The sequence below is a fragment of the Mastigoproctus giganteus genome, chromosome 6 (genome assembly GCF_048544385.1).
Source record: "Mastigoproctus giganteus isolate SK-2022 chromosome 6, ASM4854438v1, whole genome shotgun sequence".
NCBI lineage: Eukaryota > Metazoa > Arthropoda > Arachnida > Uropygi > Thelyphonidae > Mastigoproctus > Mastigoproctus giganteus.
In genome coordinates this window covers 146,974,845-146,995,351 of record NC_143580.1, presented here as the reverse complement: position 1 = coordinate 146,995,351, position 20,507 = coordinate 146,974,845, and the positions used below count along the sequence as shown (strand labels likewise).

Here is a 20,507-nt window from a genome sequence, read left to right as displayed (position 1 = left end):
AGCATTAGTAGAGGCATTTGATGCAAGAAAGCAAGCTTATGCAGCATCAGAAAGCTTATGCAGCATCATACATTATTGTACTTTATGGAGTATTATATGCTTGACAGCCATACAGAAGTAAACATCTTTCACACTGAAACATTTTATGTATAAGTTATTAGTATTCCATAATATCCTTTACTCAGTATGTTAATTTATACATTGTTTTGTGATAATTGGTTAAAACTTTTTTTTTTTTGGTTGGGAGTGATATTCTTGGACTGTTTTACTTGTAAATGCATTGTAACATCTATATTTTTTCCTTCATAATAAGGATATATTAAATTATCAGAAACCTTCTTTACAGTTCAATATTAAAATTAATTTTATAGTAATTTATTGCTGTTTTCTTATTTTTAATTTATTATTTATATTTATTTACAGGAATATGGATCCATTGACAGAAACTGTATCCTTTCACTATGTATTAGGCATTTAGCATATAATTTTATAATTTAGCTCTTAAATTATAAAATGTTTAAGTTAAATCTTGCATAATTCAGTAGATGGATATACCAATCAGTGTCACCCACACCTTAAAATACACTGGGAGAAAAAAAGGATAAAGCAACATTAATTATGAAAGTAAAATTATAATTCCCGATGAAGCTGTAATGTACGGTAAGACAGTATTCGTGAGGGATACGTTCCAAGACCTACCGTGGATGGCTGAAACTGCGGATATAAGTGAAAACCTGCTGATCCCATATATAACGTGATTTTCATTTTCATACATACTTAAATTATAAGAGAAAACCTCATACCTTTATTCTAGGACTGTAATTCTCTCAAGACTCAATCGCATATAAATGTATTCTTATGTGAATTAGCGTACCATGTTAATTAAATCAATTTATGATTTTTTTAAAAAAGCTACGTATTAAAATCATCATATATTCAATACTCATATCCAATCTAGTGCACTGAGAAGATTTGTGAAAAGTTGACAGCCATCCATCAACCCCCCAAACCAACCAATAACATATGCTAATATCAGAATTGAAATCATCATGATAACCTCGACACCATGAAATAAATATATATCAATTTACAGATAATTTAAACTTTAAAATTGTCTAAAACTTCCTGAAAATCTGGTTACCATGAGATAACTATACATCGAGTTACACAACCAATTAAAATTTTAAAATTGTCTAAAACTTCCTATGAGATAACTATACATCAATTTACAAATAATTTAAAGTTTAGAATTGGCTAAAACTACTTTTAAGTAATAATAAAGCACAGCAGACTCATTTTACTGGGATTGGATTAACCATACATTAATATGCATTAATATTTATTAATGCATACATATTAATAAATTACTACTTATATGATGCCCACAATTTATTAGTACAATTTTAAGAATTATTTCATAAAATATTTGGTTATTTTTTGTTGTACATTGTATTTCACTCTACATCATTCGTAAAAATGTTCGCATTTGTTTAAACTTTAACCATTCAGATATATTTTCTGTTACATTTTCTTTCCACTGAAGGCCTCGATGCAAAGTTTAAAATGCTGCCAACATTTATTTGGAAGATTTAATAATGCCCTCATTTTCATCCAACTCATTGTCAATATTGTCATTAGTTCTTTAAATACACTCCAAAATGTTGGCTTCACTCAGATATTCAGCTACTATGACATCATTATCATAGTAGCTGAATATCCACTCCTAAAATGCATATTTTTTTTACCACCTAAACATTTATCACCTTTAAAAGTCAGTGTCTTGTTTGGCAAACATTTAAAAATAGACATGTTTCATCAACGTTGAATATGTCTTTGGACTCGTAGTCCTCCATAATTTTTTTCAAAACTGTTTCTTTCCAATGGGTATAGTCTTCTTTGATTGAAACTACATTTTCATCAGAAATAACTTTTTTTTTTTTTGAGTAAGCCATTATGCTCTAAATTTGTCCAGCCAACCAGAACTGGCTTGGAGTGTTTTGTGCCCCAGAAAGGTCGCATACTCCATAGCATTTTCTTTTATTAATAGCACTGATATCCGCAAGTTTTGGTCTCAAATCAACTTCATCCACTAAAAACTGCTTCCTCTGCATCTTCCCAAAGGCATAATTTCACACACTTCTGACTGAGTCCTGTTTCCTAAAACAGAGAATCGAAACAGGGTTTTACAGAATGGTTGACACACTACTGTCAGGGACATCAAATTTTAAAAATATTTTTTTTTTTTTTTTTTTTTAATGCCAGGATCTACACTATTAAGCACTTCCACTTTTTCACACTACACTCAAGGATTTCCTCTTAGACACTCTAAGGTTACTTGCACAGCAGTTAAAACAAAACCTGAAATTAGGGACCACTTGTAGCTACCATGTAAACAGAGACAGGTGAAATTTAGTGAAAATGTGGATGCCTCATTTCTTAGAAACAACAGATGAATTTCTGAGATAAAGGAATATCACTCTCTCCTAATTCTCTAGTGTGATGCTTATGGTAGAAAATTTATCTTTGCCAATGGCTGTGCACAGCTGACCAGTGGGACTTCTCGGCATAGTAGTGTATAAGTTGTATGGGTTTTACTTCTTTTTAGCCATTGCTGAATCCACTGCTTGGCAAAGGCCTCTCCCAAACTTCCATCTTTTTTTTATCCCACACAGTGGTTGGCCAGGTTCCTCCTGCAGGGTTTTACAGGCACCATTAAATTGTAAAATGTTTTAGCTCTTAATTCGTGGAATTAAAGCCTTTAGCTATTAAAAGCTAAAGGGATTAATGCTTAATCCTTTTAGCTCTTAATTTCTGCTTTCTACGACATCAGCTTTATTGCCTAAAGACCAGAGGTGCGAACAATGCATATCCAAGTCTCTCGAAATCAGTTCATTATAGGGAAATTTTCTTCTTTATAGGGGAACTATTTTCAATGTAATGACCAAGGGGAAATCAAAAAATGTCGCTACATAGAAAACTTTGCTATATGAAAGTTCGTTAAAGAGAGGTCCGACTGTATTTGTATAAGTTTGTGTTTTTTTTTTATATATATATATATATGAAAACCCCAAGCATGAGAGGTATTAAAACCTATAGTGCTTGGTACCATGCAAGGTTGAGAAGATACTTTGTTGACATTACACTTGAATTTCTGTAGACTGTAATTTTTGGGAAATGCATATGACACCAGAAAATGGAATTTGAAGGAATAAATAAGGAATAAGAAAAGTTGATTCTGTGAGTATGAAATTGGACAGTAAAAGAATGCTGACTGGTTGCAGCACATGTTGGGATGATTGGTTTGGAAGAGAGAGGGGAAATTTCAGATGCCAATTCAGAAGAACAATGCTCATAGAAGTATCTATAGAAAAAGCTTGCAGCAGAAACAGAACATCTATGTCACAGAGAGTGGAGAGACTGTTAGAGATAGGTCATTAATTAACCTAACTGAATGGAGTCTAGAAGCCTGAGAGATTTGGAGGTCACTGCCCCAGATATGGGAACAGTGTTCAGTGTAGGGCAGATTTGAGATTTGTACATAGTGAGCAGCTGTTTTGAAGGAAAGTAACGTCGAGAGTGAAAGAGAAAACCCACTTTTTTTTTTTTTAGATGCAGAGGAAGCAGTATTTGTGATGAGCTTAGGCCAAGAGAGATTAGAAGTCACGATAATCTAGAAATCTGAGTGTCATTGAAGACAGGCATAGGAGTAGAAGAATCCTTTTTTATGGGATGTGAGACAGGACTGAGGTTTAGAAGGATTGAAGTCAACTAAGTTATATCTGCCTTACTGGATATCAGCATTTAAGGAATTGGTAGTGGATATTTGAGAAGTTGAGATTGTTTGTTCAGGGCAAGGTTTCTCAAACTGAAGGTGGAATGCATTGTGTTATCATCAGAAAAACTATGGGTAGGATTTCAGGTCCACAGAAGAAGGTTATTAACTTACAAAAGGAAAAGAGTGTGAGAAAGGACTGAACCTTGGGGAACACCTGATTTAGTAGAAAAATTAGAAAACAGAGAGTTGTCTGTCTGTCTGTCATCACCCAGAGTGATTGGTTAGAGGGAAAACTGGATACCCAGTTACAAAAAGCAGTCAGAAAACCATAAGATGGAAGCTTATTTAGAAGACCTTTGTGCCAAACACAATCAAAAGCCTTTGAAATTTGAAGTCAAGAGCAAATGCTTAAGTTTCACCAAACCATTTCCATTGAATTTGTCCATAGATGGGTAACTTAAGCCATTGGATCGACAGTGACAAAATTCATGCTGGTGATTATTGATCAGATGGAAGGTTTTTAGATAGTTTAAGGGTTGGCAGTTGATAGATTTCTTCATTACTTTAGAAAGAGTATAAGTAAGTGTAATTGGACGATAATTGGATGAGAGTGATTTGTCACCATTTTTAGGAACTGGTTGGATATGAACAAATTTCCAAACAGGAGGGAAAACACCTGTGGAATAAGAAAGTGTGGAAAAGGTGACACAGAATAGGAGTAGTAGTAGTAGTAGCATGTGATGCAAGAAAGCAAGTGTATGAGCTTATGCAACATCATCCAAAAAAAAATTTGCACAACCATTCCCTCTAAATCCAGTTCCTCCTTAAATTTATTTAACCGATCAACTTCCACAACGTCAGATGGAAGTTTGTTCCAGCAAATAACCACCCACTGGCTAAAGGCAAATTTCCACACATCTATTCTACATCTGTCTTTTCTTAATTTGAATTTATGCCCCTTTAGGTTCGTAATCTGAACAAGTGGAAGAATCCCATCAGAATTCATCGTTTTCAACCCATTCACGGCCTTATACACCTCAATCAGATCACCTCGCAGGTGCCTAATCTCCAGCTGCTACAGTTTGAAGAACTTAAGGCTCTCCTGGTAAGAGGATCCCTTCACTCCCCTCACCAATCTTATTGCTCTTCTCTGTACACTCTCAAGAAAATCTACATCTTCCTAAAATGAGGCCTCCAGACCTGCATGCAGTACTCAAGGCGTGGCCTGACCATTGCCATATACAGAGGGACAATCACCTCCTTTTCCCTGCTAAAAAAATTCCTGTATATCATTGACAACACCCCATGACCTGCCATGGCAGCCTGTCTGCATTGCTCATAAAACTTCATATCTGACTGCACAATTACTCCCAGGTCTTTTTCATTTTCTACCACCTTAAATGTAGTACCACACAGTTGGTACGTTTCTCTGGGGTTACTTCTACCCATATGCAGTACTTTGCATTTGTCAAGGTTAAACTTCAGTTGCCACTTCTTAGCCCATCTGCCCAAATTATCTAGATCCTGTTGCAGTAGCACACTGCCATTACTGTCATTAACAACCCTGCCAACCTTTGTATCATCTGCAAACTTCGACACTAAGCCTGATATACCTTCATCAATATCATTGATAAATATACAAAACAACAGTGGACCCAACACCAAACCCTGTGGGACTCCACTAATAACATTCGTCCACGAAGAGCAGCACCCATTGATTATCACCCTCTGTCTTCTCCTCAACCATCCTTTTATCCATTGTAGCAACCTACCCTTAATACCGTTCTGCTCCAATTTGTACAATAGTCTTCCATGCGCAACAGTGTCAAAGGCTTTCCTGAAATCCAAATATATGATATCAAAATTATTTTTTGCATCCAGTTCCTTTGTAACCACATCATAATAACCAATCAAATTTGTCAGACAAGACTTTCCCTTAACAAATCCATGCTGTGTCTGAATCATTGCTGCAGTCTCGTCTAGATGATCCTGCAATGCATCTTTAACCAGTGACTCCATTATTTTACCCGATACAGAAGTTAAACTAACTGGTCTGTAATTACTTGTGTCACCCTTCGATCCCCCTTTGTGAATTGGGGATGCATTTGCACATCTACAATCCGTGGGGACCTCCCCTCAGTACAAGAATGCTCTCATAATTATGGTTAAGGGTTTGCTTAGTTGCTTTGCCACCTCCTTTAATATAACTGGATAGGTCCCATCCACCCCAGGTGCCTTTCTTATGTTTAACTTTAACAATTTCTCCTCCACTTTGCTCTCAGTTATTACAAAATGATTAAGCACCCTGCTACAATTTGATAACCTTCTGCCATTTTCAAACCTTAGTAATTCCTCACGTGTGAATGTAGATGCAAAATACTCATTCAGTTTGTTTGCTATCTGAGCAGGATCATCAACAGTTGAACCATCGATATCAAGTGGACCAATCAGATTAATCCCCTTCCTTTTTGAGTTTACATAAGTAAAGAACTCTTTGCTGTTTTTCTTTGCATCCCTTGCCAAGGATTTCTCGTAATCTGCCTTCGCCTGCCTAACCTCCTTTGTGACCTGATTACAGATTAGGTTATATCTGCCATAGGCTTCTGAGTCGCTTGACAATTTATATGCATCCCATGCATTTTTCTTCTCTGTCACGAGTCTCATTAGTTCATTTGATAACCATTTAGGCCTAAACCTTGAATACCTATTAAGAAATTATATTTCTTAATAGGTATGAAACTTTTAGTAGCATCCACGATTAATTCCTTGAATGCTTCCCACTTAGAATTTACTGTTGGTAACATCGTCAGTTGATCCCAGCTGTACAGAATTTAAAAACTGTCTGAGACCACTGTACTCGCTTTTACGGAAGCAAAAACCCTTTCCTTCACCCCTGATGGTAATTATATCTTTAAGTAAATCCCACATCAGTACACTGTGATCACTGCCACCTAGTGGTTCCTTTATCTGCAAATTCTTAATACACGAATGATCACTGCTGATAACCAGATCAAGAGTATTACCCTCTCTGGTTGCCTCTCGAACATGCTGCTGAAGAAAACAATCATTCAATAAATCCACAAAAGTCTTACTAGTGTGTGAGTGACCAATCCACTAGTTCCGGTCAATATTTGGGAAGTTAAAATCCTCCGTTATAAGACATTCTGATATACTATTCCACTCTATTTCTCTGTATAATTGTTCATTGTACTCATTCGAGTCATTAGGCCTATAACACACTCCTACTCTTATTTTTGCTTTTGCAGTGCTTACGTCACACGAAACTGACTCATCAGTGCACTGTTCATCTATATCAACTGGATGCACTTCTTTTGATTTTATGTTTTTCTTAATTAACAGCACAACATCTCCTCCCTTCCTATTCTGTCTATACACATTGTACTCCCCAAATTCCAGTTCTGCATTCCTTATATCTGTGTGACACCCAACAATATCCACCTTTGATGTCTTGACCATCACTTCAAATTCATCAAATTTGTTTACTATACTTCTAGCATTGGTATGCATGCAAGTATACATGCACCTATTCCTAGTTACCCTAACACATCCCATATACCCACCTATTTCACGATGACTGCCATCTGTCCCAACACCAACACCCTGAAACCCTCAACACCCCTCGCTCCAGGTCGCTACTTATTCTAATAGGAATTGTGCAAGAATGACCTTCACTTCTGCTTGCGGCTATTTTTAACCTTTTAGTCTGTGAATCCCCCCCAAGCTAGCATTTTTCCGACCCACCTAACACTGCCTCGATAGCATCAGCAAATATTCTTGTACTCTTTCAATTTAAGTGTATTCCATCCCTGTAGAAGCGGTCTCTCCTGTAACCAGCACAGACTACGCTGAAAAAAATTCTACCCCTTGAGCCTTGCACATTCCCTCCAGGGCCGAATTGATTGACAAGGCTCTCATCATGTATTCCCTCCTATCGTGTCTGGGCAGAATTGCAGACACTTTCAAATTTAACCCTGACCCATGACTTTTTTGTAACATTGACCTGTACTTGTTAAGTTAATCTGCAGATCTCCTACTCTTAATGTCATTGGTGCCAACGTGTACAACAATATCACCTTTTGTGCCCTTCAAAGATGATATATGCTTTACAACGTCATCAACTTTTGCCCCTGGCAGACATACCCTGGTTCTGTTCTATCTATCCTTTTCACACAATATATTCCCCGTCTCCCTGACAATAGAGTCACCAACAATAACTAGTTCCTTTGGGACCAGTGCATTCTGCCTTGGATATTGTCGCTGTGTTGCCTGATGCCCAGTAGTGAGCTCTGGCGTTGAGTTGGGCAGCTGAGAGCTTGACGGGCCCTTTATATTAATTTCTTCGAGGGCATCTACCCTACACCTCAAGCTCTCATAGACGCCCAGTAGAACGCTGAGTTGATGCCTAATTTCTAGACACTCTCTGCACCTGGCACACAAAGACATCCTTCTTGGCTAGATCATGTTCTGTTCCAGAGAGTTCAGCAAACATTTTACAAGTTACACATTTTTTTATGCTGTGATGCGTTGGAGAATTGCCCCCCCTCAGTTCTCCCCCGAGTCACAGCATTTTTTCCATTTTGTGCCTGTTGCTTTGCTGCTCTAGTCTGAGGCATGATATTTTAAATTAATAAGATCAATAAATTTAATTGATTAATATTCAGTACTACGCTATCTAATCGAATCCTAAATGCAGTGATGCGTATTACGCTATATAATTATATGTTAGAGCTGCCTAGTTACCGCAATTAAAAATTTGAATTCCCTTCTACTCTATACAAAAACAATGGCTGCAAGATTTGAATGAAATAACAGTTTTACGTATATTAAGTAGTAATCTACAAAAACTCTTTATCTAAATTAAAAATAAAAATAATCTGCAATAACTATAAGACTATGTATAAAGTACAATATAAAATAACAATTAGGTAAATAAAAAGACAAACACTTATCGCTTTTTCGGAGCCTGTAATTCACAGCTGTAATTTTTAAAGAGAGTCAGCACCTTCTGTTATGTGTTATTGACATGCTGTGAGATAATGGGGTCAAATTTCGCCATTTCTATAGTCTTTAAAAAATTTCCATTATTTGTTTCATTAAATTTATCATTTCTACCTCTGAAAGATAAAGACTGCCCTGCTAAAAACTGGAGAATTGCAATGATTCTTTGAATAATGGCTTGCCATCGTCTTTTTTCAGATTCAAAGTACCGTTGTTGTTCTTTGTCAAATGTACAATTGTTATCAAGGCGTGTTTTTAATTCATACCACTTTTTACAATTTTGCATATGTTCTACGCTCATTTCATGTTGTGATAAATGAATGGTTAAATGTTGCCAATCTGAAAATCCCTGACTATTTGTTACTTTGTTTTGCTTTAAAGCAAACAACTTGCAACAAAAGCAAAACACACTATTCGATTTTGTAGAATAGATTAACCAAGTTCTTTGAACTTTTTCACCGTTAGGTAAGTCTCATATATTGTGACGCAGAAAATGATCTTCCATTGTTATCTTTAAGAAATTTCATATTTTTGAAAATTCAACACAATTATTATTTTCTAAATTATCCTCACCACAGCTTGATTCAGGCACTGATATTTCTTGGCACAATTTCAAACGAACTTCATACTTGTCATTTGATTTTTCACCTTCCATTTCGTCTTTACTGTCTGAAATGAATTCCGAAGCGACTGATGTTGATGCTGTTGGGTCACCCTCGTCCAACTTTACGAATTTCAGCATGGACCCTCGTAATTTTTCCTTTTCCTTATCACTTTCATTCTTCTGCTTGTGATAAAAAGCACCAGACTGACGTTTCATTTACCTATCTGACATATCTGAACTTATAATAATACTAATTCTTTGCTTACAAGGCACAAACTATTTTTTCTCTTTTCGAATGTATAAAAACTTTGTAATGTGACCCAAAACCTGACTTAAACCGTTGTGTGAGTACTGAAGGTTTACTTACACTAAATTAAAATAAATAAGCACAAAATGAAACACATACCTGTTATGTTTATTCTTTATCAGCAAAAGCTCTAATCTCACACACCAGTTTCTTAGGTTACATTTAGGATTTATGCATCCGTTGTCCCCCCACATACTTCTCACCTCACTGCTTACTCGGTAGTAACGAATTTTTTACTGTGGAAATGTTGAAAACGTTCGACAAGAGAATTGATTATTGAGTGAATATTTAAATTAATAACATTCGTGTGCATTTCTCTCTTTATTTAAATTTCCTTTCGGTTCCATCAACAATTAAAACAGTGATGTAAGTATCACTTTAAGATTAACGGTACGGGAATAAAAGCCCATTCACAATGAAAATTAAACAAAACATAAGCATAAAACTTTGTGCCTATGTTATTTAATGAAACCATTCACAATGAATTACATAAGTGTAACCTTAAACTCAATCATAAGACGTTAACATGAAAGTTTGCAAATTCCAAGCTTTTATCCTTTTGTTTGTGGTTTAAAACAAGACACAGTTGTAGAGGTTATGGAAGTCCCATTGTTGAATCCTTCTCTGATTCAACGGATGAACTCACCATTGCCTGTGCTTGCACTTCTAAGTTTTCTGATGCAAAACACCTAACATGTATGCTTCAGCATTATTTATAACCATGAATTGCACAGCTATATCATCTGTCATCATGCACACATCAATTTTTTGAAGTATGAAAGAAGAGCATGTTGTGTTTCCATGGTTATCAAATATGTTTACAGTCATGTTTATGTTCCCATTGTGAATGTTGGTATGACTTCTTAATTTTATGGTAATATTTGTTACATTATATTTTTGTTTAATTTTCATTGTGAATGGGCCTTTAGAGAATACAATATTATTTATTAACAATGCCATGTTCACCATTTCATCGCCAACCACTATATTAAAATAATATTAAATTATATTTTAATTTTATTCTTTAAAGTGCACTATCGGCTGCCCTAGGGATTTGGCCGCCTGCATGCATGCACACACTGCACACCTACCAGAACCGGCCCTACAGACATGAATGTCTCTGAGAAGTGCAGATTGGCTACTAGGATAGCTCATGGAGCTTTGTCAATGATATGCAGGAATTTTATGAGCAGGGATAAGGAGGCAATTATTCTGCTGTATGTGGCAGTGATTAGGTCACACCTTGAGTACGACATGTAGTTTTTGTAGCCTCATTTAATAAGGATGTGGGTCTGTTGGAACAGGTGCAGAAGAGAGCAGTGAAATTAGTGAGCCAATGAAAGGTACTAGTATGAAGACTACAGTTGTGCAAATTGCAGATATGGAAACTAGGCACCTACAAGGAGATCTGCCTAAAGTATTTAAAGCTTTGAATGAATTGAGTAAGCTAAATATCAATGCATCCTAATTCTATTTCAGACAACACATATAAGGAGATATAAATTTAAATTGATATAGGATGGTTGCAGGATAGATTTGCTTTCAACCAGAGGGTAGTTGATCTTTGGAACAAACTTCCATTTGATGTTGTGGACATGTGTAGGTTAATAAATTTAAGAAAGAATTAGAGAAATTATTTAAAGGTGATGGTTGGGTGCTGTGGGAAGTGTTTTTTTGCTAATGCTATAAGCTTGCTTCCTTGAATCATTTGCTAATTTTTAGACAGAGAAGGAGAATGCTTGCTACCCTTGTCAAAAACTGATGGAAATCCATAAGATGGAAGGTTATTTTGAGGACCTTTATGCCAAACATGATCAAAAGCCTTAGATATTTTCAGAGCAACTGCTTGAGTTTTGCCAGATTTTTCCAAATCTGAGCAACATAAGCCACTATATCACCAATGGACTGATACTAATGGAACTTATATGTTGGTGATCGTTGATCAGGTGGAAGATTTCGAGATAGTGCAAGAATTGTCAGTTGATGGATTTCTCCATTTTGTTGAAAGATGGGATGCCAGTTCAAATCTGTCTCTCCTTTCTTATAGAAAGGAGTGACAGATTTGTTATCATTTTTAGATAGCTGTTAATGATCAAATTTCTAAGCAGAAGGGAAAACATGGAATAAGAAAGTAAAGGTGGCACAAGTGGATGCAAGCATAGGTTTTGAGAACAAATGGAGAAATGCCATCAGGGCTTGGACTTTCTTAGGCTTATCATTGGATACTATGATGACCACATCATAGTATCCAATCAAATTGGTCATGCAGACTTTCTCTTAACAAAACCATGCTGTGGCCGAGCTATAACTGAAGTCTTGTCTAGATGATCCTGCAGTGCTTGTTTAACCAATGCCTCCATTAATTTTCCTGGAACAGAAGTTAAACTAACAGGTCTATAATTACTTGTCGCCCTTTGATCCTCCTTTGTGAATTGGGATCACATTTGCACATCTCCAGTCCATGGGTACCTCCCCTGAGTCCAAAGAAGCTCTCATAATTATGGCTAAGGGTTTGCGTACTTCCTTTGCTACCTCCTTTAATATAACTGGATAGATCCTGTCCACCCCAGGTGCCTTTCTTATGTTTATCTTCAACAATTTATCCTCCACTTTCCTCTCATTTATTACAAAATCATCTAGCTCACTGCCAGAGTTTAACTCACCTCTGGCATTCCCCTCCCTGAATAACTCCTCATTGGTGAATGTAGATGCAAAATACCCATTTAGTTTATTAGCCACCTGAGCAGGATCATCAACAGTTGAACCATCAATATCCAGTGGACCAATCTGATTTATCCCTTTCCTTCTAGAGTTTACATAGGTAAAGAACTCTTTGTTGTTTTTCTTTGCATCCTTTGCCAAGGATTTCTCATAATCTGCCTTTGCCTGTCTAATCTCCTTTGTAACTTGGTTGCAGACTTGCTTATATTTATCATAGGCTTCCATGTCACTGATTAATTTATATGTATCCCATGCATTTTTCTTCTCTGCCATATGTCTCATTCATATAAATGACATATGGATGAGAATGGCAATGAGAGAGAGGGAGAGAGAGAGAGAGAGAGAGAGAGAGAGAGAGAGAGAGAGAGAGAGAGAGAGACTGATATTAGCAGTGCAGAATTGGAATATGGGGATTATAATATATGCAGTGAAAGGACAAATATGACAGGAGGGAGTTCATTTATGTTTTTGTTAGAGTACATAGATTGTAAAACAGTACAACCAGTAAACAATGGTTAGGGTTATATTAAGTCAGTCTGGGATGTAATGTAAATACTGGATTGTAAATACTATATAAAGAAGTAGAGTGTGCCAGCAAATTAGAATGTCTTGTAATGAGAGGGAGGATTTTAACTTTCGTGATATTGATTAGAACTCAGAGGTTGGTAGTTCACCCAATACAAAACTTTTCTCAATTTGCTGTATCACTGTTTTATGTATTAACATGTTAGAGAGACAACAAGATAATGTGGTGCTCAAAAAAATTGCACCACTTGCACTGAATTTCTGTGAAATTTGGCAATATATTATATATGTTTTGTAATAGCATCACCCTATTACATCATCCATCTCTAGCAAGTTCTCTTAGATGATTTCACGTGCCATATATGATTGTATCACCCTAGTGGAACTATAAATATAGTGCATATGCCATGAGCCCAGTATTCTGTACTGTTATAGTGGCTAAGTTTTCATAATTAACACCACGTGGAAAAAGTGTTGCTGCTGCATTGAATGCAGAGAGACATTTTATGCATGAAATAGCTAAAAGGATTCACTGTAATCAGTAAACAGTGTCAACAGTATAATATTCATATATTAATTTTGCACATTACTTATAGATTTAACAAAAACGTGGTATAACTCTCATATTAGGAGGTGCAAAATTGGAATATGGTGATTGGAATGTATGTGCTGAAAGGACAATATGATTGGGGGGATGGATTTATGGTCTTGTTAGGGTACATAGATTCTAAAACAGTGAAATACAAATAAGGAATTATTTTTACTAAATGATCTATGTCTACAAAATTCAAAGAGGAACAAATTATGGGCAAAAACAGAACTGTATTTATGTAAAAAAAAAAATTGAGAAATAAAATAGGGATATTTCAGATTCAAAGAATTATTGTAATATTTGTATACAAAATTAATATATGAATATACAAAAAAGATAAAAAGAAAAAGTTCAAAAAATTCTATTTGGTAGAAACATAGTAGTGGGAAATGCAATTAATAAAAAAACAGATGAAATGTTCCCAAAGTTTACATATTATAAACATTTTTTATATTATATTTAGTACTTATAACAGGAAATGTTCATTTTAACAGTGAGATATGGGGAGCAGTATTTCCCTCCAATGCCTTCGTGTAAAAGTCGGAATTGTGATTCACTTAATAATAATATTATAGGACGATAAAGAAAAGTTTATTTCATACTTTGCTGGGATTCTATACATTGCCTAGGCATCCTTGTAATTCGCTCCTGTTTTTCAGCCTACTACTAAGTAGAAGAGATGCAAGAATCAATATAATAGAATCAATGCAAGGATCGCTTCCACCTCTACTTATGGCTGTTCATTAAATTATTAGTCTATATCTCTCCAAATACAATTTTGACCCACCTAACACTGCCTCAATAGCATCAGCAAATATTCTAGCATCTCTTCTATTCGAATGTATCCTATCTCTGAAAAATTGTCTTGTCTGTTAAATTCTACCCTATGATCTTTGCACATTCTCTTCAGGACTTGATAAGTCTCTCATCATAAACAACCTCCTTTTGTGTTGTGGCAAAATCTCAGACATTTTCAAATTCAGCCCTAATTCATGGCTTTTCTCAACATTACCTTATACAGTCTGGCCTCTTAATTTGTCCCGCAAAACGGAAACGCATTTATTGAATATAATAATCAATAGGAAAAATTTTAATTGGTCCTTGATCTTCAGGAATGTCCATAAAGAATTTTAAAAATAACTTTTTTACTGTATACCATGTAAAAGATAATGAAAATAATTATGGAATTAAATGTTTATTGCATAAAACAGCGGTTCCCAAACTGTGCGCCGTGAAATATTTTAAATTTTTGAGGGGAAACACAGCGATACATGACATCCGTCTGACACCCCGCGAGCTACTAGCTTGAGGTAGTTCACAGTTTTAACATTTCTTGTTAAGTTGTTTGGACCTACCTACTAAACACAACTGTTAGGTATTTCTTTTGGTCTGGGTGCACCGTGAAAAAATTACTGAGACACTAGGGGTGCCGTGAACCGAGAAAGTTTGGGAACCTCTGACATAAAATACACAATGAAGAAATGACTGCTGCGGAAATATTTGAACAGTGTTGACTTTCTCTTTTCATCAATCAATTTCCAATAGCCGACAACAATCATCTCTGGGCCCTGGCAAGAGAAATATTGCAGAGAACCTCAAACCTTTTGCTTGAGGTTCTCTGCGATACAAGATTTCATCTAGTTCTTTTACTGTTATCTCCTTCGCGGTATCATTTTCATCTGGCTCATTTAAAAATTTGAATTTTTAAATGCAAGTCTGCATTGACTTTATTAGCGGGAGACAAACAAGTAACACGTCTTCTTCTGATGGTTGATGGAACACACCGAGGCAGGCAGCAGGCAAACGTTTGTTTATTGCCCATCCGACTCGCGGTGAGTTAAGCTCACCACATGAATCAAATCTTTTTCAACTATCGCATAAAAAAAAAATCATGTTAACTAGAAATTTGCGTTGTGTAAAGTGAAAAGTGGTATAATTTTTTTCGAATAGCTGTAACTGAAAAACGCGTTAATCGAACTTGTGTTATGCGAGGCCTGGCTGTACTTGCTAACTAAAACCTCAAAATGCATATGCATAATATCATTAGTATTAGCACGTACAACAGTATGTTTTTTTGTGCCAGGGTATGTGAATTGACAGTGGGAAGAACCTATCCCCAATTGTCAGTACCCTTCTACGCCAAGGATCCTCGCTGCTCTGGGACATATGCTTTGTTGCTCTAGTCCAATACATAATTTCACTTAAAATATTTAAATTAGTCCTACAGCATTATACCTGGATACTAGAATGCAAGAATCACTATTACCACAGTAACGCTATGTTATATGCTGATACAATAGTAATAACACTATACTATTCCCAGCTAATATAGCAATATATATATCTTCTTCAAGAGGAGTGTTTCTGTTTACAATGGGTTTCCTCAGCCTACAAGTTATTTTTTGGTAGGAATTTTTTTCTTGCCATAAAGTGTGATTCAAGGTGTCTTGGTATGTTAAACCTTGGGCTGTTATACTCTCCTGTACTCCATCCATTCATGTCCTCCTAGGTCTTCCTCTTCTCCTTCTTCCAGGAAGTATCCATTCCAGGATACCCTTTGGATATCTGGTTTCTTGCATCCATTTCATATGTCCATACCATGTTAAATGCTTTTCTATGACAATGTCAATAATATTCTTTTTCACTTCCATTTTCTCCCTTATGTCTTCATTCTGTTTTCTGTCTCTTCTAGAAGTTTTTGCTAAGTGTCTCCAAAAATCCATTTCTGTGGAGAGCAATTTGTTTTCCCCTTGCCTATTCAATGTCCAGGTTTCCACTCCATACAATAGAAGACTTTGTACAGTCACTTGAAGTATAAGTTTCTTTGTTTTATTTAGAATATTTCTGCTCCATAGAACAGAATTTAACATGCCAATAGCCTTTCTGCCGGCTGCAATTCTTTTATTGATCTCTACTTGGGATGATCCATCACTTTGTAAGATTGATCCCAAATATTTGAATTTATCGCCTTTTTTGATTTTCAAACCTTCAGTATTTAGAATGTGTACTGATCCTGAAGACAACATTTCAGGTCTTGCTAAAATTGATTTTTAGACTCCATTGTTTATATTCCTCAAACAGTTGGCAACATGCATAGTCTGCATCGTCTAAGTCTTGTATTATCACCACCTGATCGTCTGCAAAAAGCAAATTGTGAATATAGATGTTCTTATTGATCGGCAATCCCATTTTATTGAATTTTTTTGACCAGGATCTTAGGATCTTAAATTTTGGTGACTTGCAACAGCCTTGTAATAAGCCTTTTGAAGTGTGGAATTCAGGTGACAAAGCTGATCCCACTAATTCTGCATCTATTATTTCTGTAAATTGTCTTAATAATGTTAATCTATTGTCCACCAATATGTGCCTCTTTCAGTGTTTGCCATATGAGTTTTCTTGGAACATTGTCATATGCCTTTTCAAGGTCAATTAAAATCATAAAGATTTCTTTTCCTTTCGATTGGCATTTTTCAGGGATCTGTCTGGCACATAATGGCCTTTAGTGCCGTTGCGCCATAAAACATACAACAACAACAACAACGATCTGTTGTACTGTTGAGATATGGTCTGTACATGACCTCCCAGCTGAAAAACCACTTTGTTCTTCTGACACGATTCAGGCTTTTAAATGGTTCCAGATCCCTTTTTGAAGAATCTTTAACAGCGGGTTCAGGACACATATTCCTCTGTAATTTGAACAGTTTTTCTGATCACCCTTCTTATAAATTGATGTAATATATCCTGTTGTCATTTCTTTCGGTATTTCTTTTCCTCTCAGTATACCATTTAACAGTTTTTGTATCAAAATAGATACTCTTCCTTCGTATTTCAGAAGTTCCATATAAACTCCTCGAGGTCCAGGTGATATGCCAATTCCCTCCTTCCTTTAGTAAGAGTTCCACTTCCCTAACAGAAACTTAAGCCCGAGTCCCACACCGAAATCCTCCACCGTCTTGAACTGTTCCCGGTCTTCTTTTAAAAATCCTTCATAGTACTTCATCCAGTCTTTCAAAGGTATTAATTGCAAACCAGTGTTGTGTTTATTCTGTTTTATCAAGTCTTTAAGGACCTTCCACGATTGAGCTGATCGCTTGAAGCCTAGTTTGCTATTAATAGTCACACATTTCCTTTCCCATTCTTCATTTTTGCTTCTACTACCATCCGATTGGCTATTTTCTTCTTTTCAACATAAATGTTCCTATATGAATCATTCCTTTCACCCAGCCATTTCTGATATGTAAGTTTCTTTTCTTCTGCAACAACTCTTACTTTCTTTGTAATCCAGGTCTTTTTTGGTCCTTGGCTCTTCTTTTTGCTTAGGATTTCATGAGCTATTTTTTTTACAATATTTTTTAAATATTCATAGATTTCTTAAGTATTACCTCTTATCTCTATGTTAATTGCAGCATTCAATCTCCGGGTTAAGTTGTTTCTAATGCTGTCGTCCTGAAGTAGTTCAACGTTAAATCGATCCACTTGTAGTATTTCTCCTTCCCTGCATTGCTGGGTGTCCACTCTTATTTTCTTAATCTAGCTGCACTTCAGTGTTGTTTAAGCAAGAAAAGGGTCAGATCCACATTTGGCTCCTCTATAAACTCTGACATCTTTCAACACGTATGCCCCTGAATGTTTTAAAATAATGTAATCTATAACCAATCTAAATTGTCTTGTCTCCTGCAATCAAGTATCCGTGTGTTGGAAAAATGTGTTGTTTATTCTCAAGTCGAACTGTTCACAAAGATTGAGTAGTCTATCTCCATTGTCGTTCCTCTCTTTCTCTCCAAATCTTCCAATAACTTTGCTATTTTGTTCAGTTCCTTCTCTTACATCGAAATCCCCCATTAAAAATATCTTTGTTCTTAGGGATTTTTTTCTATTAGTTTTCTCAGATTCTCCCAAAATTCATCCTTCAAGGTATCAGCAGTGTCATTAGTAGTGGCATATATTCCCAAAATACATATTTCTCTCCCATACATTGTCAATTTCAATGTGATCATTTTTCATTAATAAATTGCCAGTTTTTGATGTTATGCCTCAATTTCTTTTTAACAGTAATAGAAACTCCTGCTGTTGCTCTTTCACTCTTATCGACTCCACTCCAAACATGGTAGTATTCTCCCATTATTTCCTCTGCACATCCCTTTTTCTTTGTCTCTGATAACACAATGATGTCTAAATTGAATTTTTGCAGTTCATCTGGAAGAAAGTTTCTTTTAGTTGAAAGACCTTGAATATTCCAGCATCCCAAAACCTTTTCCGTTTGCTGAGTCGTTTCCAAATTTGCAGTCCATTTTCATTTTCACTTGTAGGTTGTTTAGCATTTGTGTATTTTTTTACATTGAACGAGGAACAAGTACAAGCTCTGGTGAGCTTGTACTTGTTCCTCGTTCAACAACCCCCAATCCGGAGGACCAGAGTATCTCTCTTAGTCTGGCCCCTGGCTTGGAAGGCCCTACCAGTAGCTAAGCTACCACCGACTTAGCTCTTCTGGTCATCAGGACATGCAAGTTCCCCACCGCGACAAGGCGGGGAATACCATCAATGTATAGTCAATATATATATATGTAGTATTTAAAATTTGTAAAGCACTAAACACTGCAATATTAATTATATGCCCTCAAAACGTAATGACTATTCAGAAATAATAAAATATTTGGAAATTGTATTCTTTCTTGGTGATTCCTTTCTACTTCTCTCTCTCTCTCTCTCTCTCTCTCTCTCTCTCTCTCTCTCTCTCTCTCTCTCTCTCTCTCTCTCTCTCTCTCTCTCTCTCTCAGGGTAATGCAGGAATTTTTTTTTTTGGCTGGTGCGGCATAAGCCTCAGGCTTCCTTGCACTACATGGCTAATAATAATAATAAAAATAATAATAAAATTTTAATGTACAGCAGGCTCTCGTTATAAAGCGAGTCGCTTTACGCTAATTCACTATAATGCTGTTCTTATATTATAACCTGTATCTCACTATAATGCTATCACTACTCACTATAACGCCCTTTTACTAGCGTACAGATTGAATTTTTGGCATGTTGAATGAAAACATTTCATCTGATGTAGTTGATAGCATGAGAATGAATAATAAAAAAATATATTAAAACATTTCCCACGCTCAGTAAAATTTTTCTCCCACACTAATTTAATTGCAGTCCAGTGACTTGTTACACAGTTCTGAGATCAACATTTGAAAAAATGATCAGGTTAAGGAATAGGCAGTATTGCTTGTAATATTTTTAATGCCACCAGGTGTCGTAGACGTCTGTAGCTGCTGCAAATGGATAAGTTTTTCCTTGAAATTTTATCGTATTTTTTTGATTAGTTAACATATTAATTTGTGTTTTACAAATAGTTTAAATAAGCTTAGTAGCATTTGTTAGCTTATTTTTTAAATTTAGCTAGTGATTTTTGTAAGTTACAACTCGTTACTCGAACCGCTATTGTGCGGTTCGAGTAACGAGTAACGGTTTGGGCGGGAATATTGTAGTGTAACCAGTAGCTCAGAAGAATAGTAGGGTTTAAATTGTAATAAATAAGTATTTTGAAGGTTTTACTCACCTTTTGGACATATATCTTTTGTATTTTATCGTATTTTTGATTAGGTAACGTATTAATTTGTGTTTTACAAATAGATTAAATAGGCTAAGTAGCATTTGTTAGCGTATTTTTTAAATTTAGCTAGTGACTTTGTAAGTTTCAACTTGCTGCTCGTACCACTCGCATATTGATGTTTTGGCTGTAATATCATAGAGTAACCAGTAGTGCAGAAGAATGGTTGGGTTTTAATTGTAATAAATAAGTATTTTGAAAGTTTTAATCACTTTTTGGGCATATAATTTTTATATTTAGCTAAGGATATAACTAAGTTAACATGGTGATTGTTAAAGTATAGTGTAACTTGATAGATAAGGTATAACGTAAAACTATATAGCAGAATACATATTACTGCACTAGCTTAGTATAGTATTGTAT

The 20,507-nt window shown here is 35.7% G+C and overlaps 1 protein-coding gene across 1 annotated transcript in view; it reads left to right on the top strand.

The window, feature by feature from the left end:
* Positions 1-20,507, top strand: part of Naa20A (N-alpha-acetyltransferase 20 A) — a 166,786-nt gene that overhangs the window by 29,790 nt on the left and 116,489 nt on the right. The window contains exon 2 of the mRNA XM_090376522.1: positions 424-448. Coding sequence (XP_090232648.1) covers positions 424-448 — 25 coding nt within the window. The remainder of the gene's footprint in view (positions 1-423; positions 449-20,507) is intronic.